The following is an 8,219-nucleotide window of genomic DNA, read 5'->3' as shown; positions in this document are numbered from 1 at the left end:
CTATACTACCGTATGAATCACAATCTAACCAATGCAACTAACTCTACAAGCTAATATCCTAAATATTACAACTACAAGCAAGTGACCCAGTGCAAATACCTCCTGCTCCTCGCCAGGCTATGCATCGGGGGTATCGGGATCGACTACGCCGCTCGACGCCATCACCTTCTGCTCCTGCAGCGCTGAGGCGGAGCCCGCCACCTCCTTCTCCACATCCACAGCGGTTGCGAGTTTCCCCGCACCGCCGTGGATGCGGCCAACATCCGCGGTCACCGCACCCTGCAACTTCACTACATCTCTGGCCGCTGCGCCGGCGTCACCACGAGCTTCTGCCATCGGACAGATGGAGGCGAATGTGAGGAAGAGGATGCGGTGGGGGAGAGCGAGACCGTGCGGTGGAGGCAGTGAAGGAGAGCGAGACGACACCGGTAGGGGAGAGAAAGACGATGCGGAAGGGAGTGGATTTGGGGGAAAACCCTGGGGGGAATGGTAGGGGCGATGCGTCGTGAGGTGGTTCCCCCTCTTTATACGATGGGACATTTTGGGCATGTCCCATGGACACGTGCTACCCCACGACCGCGGTCAGGTGCATGCGCCCACGTATACAAATACCACTGTACGGTCAGCATACGAATATGACTATACAGGTAGACGGTCAAAGGTGGACTCGGCCCTACACGGTCCCACTCGTCAGAGTTAATGGTCAAAGGCATTGACCCGACGACAACGTCCGTTGTAACCTGTTTTGAGGGTTTCGGGCAAGCGAGTGGGGAAATGTGAGCAAAAGTTAACAGAGTGGGGATGAATGAGTACAACTAACGAACCAGGGGCACAGAAATAAAAATCCCTATATATAATGCACATAGATGAATCGGCAATGGATGTACGGTGACAGACGCACCTCCGAGTACATTAAGGGCGTGCATAATTTTCTGGAAGTGGCTGAGGCAAACAAGCAGAATGCTTTTATGTGTTGTCCATGCCCTAGATGTGGGAATACAAAGTCTTACTCTAATCAGAAAATCCTTCACACCCACCTGATTGAGAAGGGTTTCATGCCATACTATAATGTTTGGACCAAGCACGGAGAAAGAGGGGTTATGATGGAAGACAACAAAGAAGAAGAGGATGATGACAACATATGCCCCCTGAATACGGTGATGCTGCAACAGGGGAAGCTGAAGATCAAGAGGAACAAGACGATGTGCCCGATGATGATCTTCGCCGGGTCATTGTTGATGCAAAGAGACAATGCAAAAGTGAAAATGAGAAGTTGAAGTTCGATCACATGTTAGAGGATCACAAAAAAGGGTTCTACCCCAATTGCAAAGATGGCAACACAAAGCTCGGTAACAGACTGGATTGCTGCAGTGGAAGGCAGACAATGGTGTATCTGACAACGGATTTGAGAAGCTACTGAAAATATTGAAGAAGAAGCTTCCAAAGGAAAATGAATTGCCCGACAGTACGTACGGAGCAAAGAAGGTTCTATGCCCTTTAGGATTGGAGGTACAGAAGATACATGCATGCCCTAATGACTGCATCCTCTATTGTGGTGCGTACGAGGATTTGAACGTATGCCCGGTATGCGGTGCATTGCGGTATAAGATCATATGAGATGACCCTGGTGATGTTGATGGCGAGCGCCCCAGGAAGAGGGTTCCTGCCAAGGTGATGTGGTATGCTCCTATAATACCATGGTTGAAACGTCTGTTCAGAAACAAAGAGCATGCCAAGTTGATGCGGTGGCACAAAGAGGACCGTAAGAACACGGGAAGTTGAGAGCACCCGCTGACGGGTCGCAGTGGAGAAAAATCTAGAGAAAGTGGGGGGACTTTGCAGGTGACGCAAGGAACGTATGGTTTGGTTTAAGCGCGGATGGCATTAATCCTTTTGGGGAGCAGAGCAGCAACCATAGCACCTGGCCCATGACTCTATGTATCTATAACCTTCCTCCTTTGGTTGTGCATGAAGGGGATGTTCATTATGATGCCAGTTCTCATCCAAGGCCCTAAGCAACCCGACAACGAAAATGATGTGTACTTAAGGCCATTAGTTGAAGAACTTTTACAGTTGTGGAATGGAAACGGTGTACGCGTGTGGGATGAGCAAGACCAGCAGGAATTTGACCTACATGCGTTGCTGTTTGTAACCATGAATGATTGGCCTACTCTCAGTAACCTTTCATGACAGACAAACAAGGGATACCACGCACGCACACACTGTTTAGATGACATCGAAAGTATATAATTTGGAGAAATGCAGGAAGAATGTGTACCTGGGGCATCATGGATTTCTTCTGACTAACCATCCATGTCGATAGAAAGGCAAGCATTTCAAAGGCGAGGCAGATCACCGGAAGAAGCCCGCCGTCCGTACTGGTGATCACATACTTTCTATGGTCAATGATTTACAAGTAATCTTTGGAAAGGGTCCCGGCAGACTATCTGTTCCGAATGACGCTGAGGGACGCGCACCCATGTGGAAGAAGAAATCTATATTTTGGGACCTACCCTATTGGAAAGACCTAGAGGTCCACTCTGCAATTGACATGATGCACGTGACGAAGAATCTTTGCGTGAACCTGCTAGGCTTGTTGTGCATGTATGGGAAGACAAAAGATACACCGGAGGCATGGGAGCACCAGCAACGTGTGCACGAAAAACACGGCATGCCTCCAAAACAGTATGAAGGTTCTGCCAGCTATGCTCTTACCAAAGAAGAGAAGGAAATCTTCTTTGAATGCCTGCTCAGTATGAAGGTCCCGTCTGGCTTCTCGTCGAATATAAAGGGAATAATAAATATGGCAGAGAAAAAGTTCGAGAACCTAAAGTCTCACGACTGCCACGTGATTGTGACGCAACTTCTTCCGGTTGCATTGAGGGGGCTTCTATCGGAAAACATTAGATTAGCCATTGTGAAGCTATGTGCATTCCTTAATGCAATCTCTCAGAAGGTGATTGACCCAGAAATCTTACCAAGATTAAGGTGTGATTTGGCGCAATGTCTTGTCAGTTTCGAGCTGGTGTTCCCACCATCCTTCTTCAATATCATGACGCACGTCCTAGTTCATCTAGTCGATGAGATTCTTCATTCTAGGCCCTGTATTTCTACACAATATGTTCCCCTTTGAGAGGTTCATGGGAGTCTTAAAGAAATATGTTTGTAACCGCGCTAGGCCAAAAGGAAGCATCTCCACGGGCCATCAAACAGAGGAGGTCATTGGGTTTTGTGTTGAATTCATTCCTGACCTTAAGAAGATTGGTCTCCCTCAATCGCGGTATGAGGGGAGACTGACTGGAAAAGGCATGCTAGGAGCGGACTCAATAATATGTAGGGACGGGCATTCTTGGCCTCAAGCACACTACACAGTTCTACAGAATTCTACCTTGGTGACCACGTATGTCAATGAACACAAGAATATTCTGCGCTCCAAACACCCGGAGCAGTGTGACGACTGGATTACATGTGAACACATCAGGACTTTCGGCAATTGGTTGCAAACACGTCTCATGGGTGACAACACTGTTTCTGATGAGCTGTATTCATTGGCCAAGCACCACAAGAAACCTGCTTATCTGTGACGGTTTTTGGGTGACGGTCTTGTAATCCATCACAGTCTGTGACGGTCCTCAATTTGCCGTCATGGAAACTGTCACCGATCAGTGAGCCGTGGATGGGCCTGCGTTGGGCATCCCCGTAATGAGGCCCGACCGAAACTGGCACGCAAATCGTCAGGGATTGAACAATTGGGCCTGATCGGGCTTAGTTTTTATTATATATATATATATATATAAGTCAAACCGTCATGGATTACCACTTACGCTGATGTGGCGTGCATCGTCTTGTGTCGCCTACATGTCAGTTGGATAATACAAGAGGATTAAAAAATAGTTCGTGTATATTCCTCGATTAGCCTGAGACCAGAAGAACGAAAAGAAAACAACCGCTCAATCCCCTCGGCCCTCGGTGCCGCCAGCGCCGCCGCCGACTGCCCCCTCGGATGTCGGTGCCGCTGGCGCCGCCGCCGACTGCCCGGGTGAGGGTTCTTAGATCCGGTGAGTTGGGAGTGTGGGCGCCATCTTCCAGATCCTGTCCAAGTCGCCGCCAGCGCTGACGAGCCAATCGCCAACCGCCGCCCACCAATTGTCTCGTGCGTAGGAGTCAGCCACCGGCCGCCGTTTCTGCAACAGTCACTCCTCGTTGCCCCGCCTCAACATCGGCCGAGTTAGGTACGTCTCAGATTAAAATATGAATTTGATCTGTTTCTGAACGCTTGAGCGTACAGAGAGAAATAAGATGGTTTTCTCCTTGGTATTGTTATTCCATTGTACTAGTTGATTTATTGAGCCGAATGTCTTTTTGGGTACTGCAAATTCGAGTGGTGTCGTTCAAAAACAAATTCCTCTTGCTGATTCCAGTGGTGTTGATAGACCATAGAATAGGAAAAGTACTTTGCAGTCACCATGTTCTCAGTTTCTCACAGATCGCCAATATTGTGTGTTAGTACAGACTAGCCAATTCGTATTAAAGTTTATTGGTTTGAACTAATCTACATGTAAGATGGAGCAATTGTGTCGTAGCTTATAATAACACTACCAGTCAGTTAGTCGTATCTACATGTAAGATGGACAGATTGTGAAGTTTCAGAAATACACCTACTGGAGTATGCTTCGGAAATACACCTACAATTTGTTCTTTTTTTAGCCATATTCATTCCATTAACCTGACACTGCACCATACATCGCAAGAGCATCTGCGACTTTATTACATACCCTCGGGCAATATGAAATGCGGAAGAAATTAAATTTTAAACAAGCAAAATATTTAATCTCCTTGAAGAGGATCCCATTTATTGCCAAATCAATATTAACCTTCAGTACATCATATCCTGGAGGAATCCATCTGTCCTGTAGCAGTCTAGTAGTATCCTTCTTTTCCTCAACCAACATAATATCCTATACTACACTCTTGACTCGCTTGATTACAGTTGTGGTATTTCTCAGCAGCTCGCATGCGTTCCTTTTATTTCTCGTGTCACACCACACCCAAAGCACCGTGATGCACTTAATTTTCTTTTCGTCAGGTAGCGCTAGAATTTTGGTAACTAGCTCCTTCGGCCCCTGCTCATCCAGAAGCTGAATTCTTATTTTGCTCCAATTGCATCTCCCTCCATAGTGGCTTGACATTTTTGCATCAGTCCATGTTCTTCCGAGCTGCTGCCTATTGGAGTATGCGCTTTTATATAACTTTATGCAAGTGATGCACCTGGTACTAGACTCATAAACATGTAAATTTTGCTATACGTTTGTGTTGTGGTTTTGTACATTATGTAACAGTAAGTGAACTTGCTTTTCCTCCTCTGTGCAAGTTGTTTTTGTAGGTCATGTATCTTACTGTGAATTGATGTTTTGTAGAGCATGTTTCCTGGGAACTTCTAGTAAACATGTTTCCTCATTGATTATTTACCTTTGATTAAGTTGGTCTTTTTTCTATAATGCAGATGGATAGATCTTGGATTCGTGGCACACTGTTCTCTCGAGAGTACGTCAATGGTGTCAAAGAGTTTATGAACTTAATTCAAGCAAAATTCAGCGAGGATGAAGAAATACTATGCCCATGTAGAGAATGCCTTAATCGCAAATACTAGCATCAAGCTGTTGTGAACAAGCACATATTGACGCATGGCATGGAAAGTACATATACTCGCTGGATATATCATGGAGAAGGCTTCAATGCAGATGTTATTGAGCATCCTGTTGATGTGCATGACTCTGAGGATGGTAACAATGGTGCTGACCGATTTGAAGAGATGTTTGGCGACCTACGCACAACAGTAGAACAAGATCAGAAGGAAACTTAAAATGAAGACGGTAACAATGATGCAAATCCTTCTAAGACTGAGTCCTTTTTGAAGAACGTGAGGAAAGAGGCAATGCGGCACCTTTATCATGGTTGTACCAAGTTTTCAAGGTTCTCATTTGTGGTGAATCTTCTTCATTTGAAGTTATGCCATAGGATCACAAATAGTGCATTTACTGACATTTTGAAGCTACTGGCTGAAGCATTCCCTCAACCCAATACACTCCCAAAATCTTATGACTATGCAAAGAATCTTCTAAAGGAATTAGGCCTTGGGTATGAGTCTATACATGTGTGCATCAATAATTGTGTTTTGTTCAGAAAGCAATATGCCAAGCATGACAACTGCCCAGTTTGTGGCATGCCAAGGTGGAAAGACCCTGCTAGAAAGAAGATACCACAGAAAGTTCTGAGGCATTTTCCATTGGTGCCTAGGCTGAAGAGGACGTTTCTTTCCAAAAAAGCATCAGAAGAAGCACAGTGGCACAAGCTAAAGAGGCAACCCAGTGAGAAGGAAATGAGCCATCCAGCTGACGGTGATGCGTGGCAAGATTTTGATAAAAAATATCCAAAATTTGCAGAAGATGCCAGAAACATGAGGCTTGGCATTGCCACTGATGGGTTCAATCCTTTCGGAAACTTTAACACAACCTATAGTATGTGGCCTGTATTTGTTGTGCCATACAACCTTCCACCTTGGGCATGCATGGATCAGTCAAATTTCATGATGGCTCTGTTAATTCCAGGTCCTAAATCACCTGGCAAGCACTTTGATGTCTTCCTACAGCCACTTGTAGAAGATTTACTTGAGCTTTGGAAGGGTGTGCGTACATATGATGCTCGTGAAGGAAAAATGTTTGATCTTCATGCTGCAGTTCTATGGTGCATTCACGATTACCCAGCTCTGAGCACTCTTTTAGGGTGTACCACAAGAGGCTATGCTGCATGTATTCATTGTGACAAACACCCTCTTTCCTATGGCCTAAGGCACAAAATTGGGTATATTGGGCATTATCGTTTCCTTCCAAAGGGACATCGTTTGCGAAGAAACAATGAATTTGTTGGTCTCCGTGAACGCAATGATGAGCCAGGTAAATTCTCAAAGGAAGAGCTACAAGCAGAATTGGAGAAGGTTAGACCTGGGCGACAAGAAGAAAACAGGAAAAGAAACCGTTCTGACTTGGGCAGCAAGAAGGCTCATGTGCCAATTTGGAGTCAGAGGGTTTGTTTGTGGGATTTGGATTATTGGGATAAATTGAAGCTGAGACATAATCTTGATGTCATGCATATCGAGAAAAACATTTGTGAAAACCTCATTGGGACAATTCTCAACATGGAGGGGAAGACGAAGGACACACTTAATGCTAGGCTTGATCTCCAAGATTTGAATATTAAAGAGGAGTTGCATTTGAGGAAGGATGGAAACTCATATGAGATGCCTCGGGCCCGGTATACCTTGTCTAAAGAACAAGTGGTTGCATTTTGTCAATTTTTACGGGAGTTAAAGTTTCCAGATGGGTTTGCTTCCAACATATCTAGATGTACAAGTGCTGATGGAACCAAGGTCCAAGGCCTAAAAACACATGATTGTCACATTCTTTTGCAAAGAATCTTACCTGCTAGCATGAGAGGATTTCTGGATAGTGATATATATGAAGCAATAGCTGAGTTGGGCAAGTTTTTCAGGGAACTGTGCAGCAAAACTCTTAACAGGGATGTGTTGGCTGAAATGAAGAAAGAAATCCCTGTAATTTTGTGCAAGCTTGAGAAAATTTTCCCTCCTGCTTTCTTTGATGTGATGGTGCACCTTGCCGTACATTTACCAGAAGAGGCATTACACTACTGGAATCAGCTACTTTGCCATCTGCCAGCTCTTTGCCGTCTGCTAGCAGAAGGCAAAGAATCTTTGCCGTCAGCTAGCGGATGGCAAAGAACTGGCTGATGGCAAAGAAAGTCTTTGCCATCAGCCAGTTCTTTGCCGTCAGCTTTTGCTCTTTGCAAAGAACTGGCTGATGGCAAAGAATCTTTGCCGTCCGCTAGCTGACAACAAAGATTCTTTGCCGTCTGCTAGCAGACGGCAAAGAGGGAGGGGGGCCCCACTGACGAGTGCTTAAAAAAACTTAACGGCCCCCCTCTTTGCCGTGTGCTAGTAGACGGCAAAGAGCAAAAAAGCGGACGACAAAGGGGGCGGACGGCAAAGATTTAACATATCTAATGGCCGCGCCCCACCCCGCCCTGTTTCTCTCCCTGCTCTTCACACGCGCGCCGCCGCCCCCACCACTCGCCGCCGCCCGGTCGCCCCACCACCCCGCCGCACCACCGGCCCCCCGTCCCGTCGCCACTGCCGCCCGGCGCCC

The 8,219-nt window shown here is 46.2% G+C and overlaps 1 protein-coding gene across 1 annotated transcript; it reads left to right on the top strand.

Moving 5' to 3' along the window:
* Window positions 1-3,902: 3,902 nt before the first annotated feature.
* LOC123494514 (uncharacterized) lies at window positions 3,903-7,875 on the top strand. Its single transcript, XM_073502030.1, has 3 exons — window positions 3,903-4,232; window positions 5,504-7,728; window positions 7,830-7,875. The coding sequence occupies exons 2-3, from the start codon at window positions 5,936-5,938 to the stop codon at window positions 7,873-7,875; spliced, it is 1,839 nt and encodes a 612-aa protein (XP_073358131.1). The 5' UTR covers window positions 3,903-4,232; window positions 5,504-5,935.
* The last annotated feature ends 344 nt before the right edge of the window (window positions 7,876-8,219 follow it).

This window comes from Aegilops tauschii, chromosome 6, assembly GCF_002575655.3.
Source record: "Aegilops tauschii subsp. strangulata cultivar AL8/78 chromosome 6, Aet v6.0, whole genome shotgun sequence".
Classification (NCBI taxonomy): Eukaryota; Viridiplantae; Streptophyta; class Magnoliopsida; order Poales; family Poaceae; genus Aegilops; species Aegilops tauschii.
Note: the sequence above shows the minus strand (reverse complement) of the source record. Positions and strands in the feature narration are given on the sequence as shown.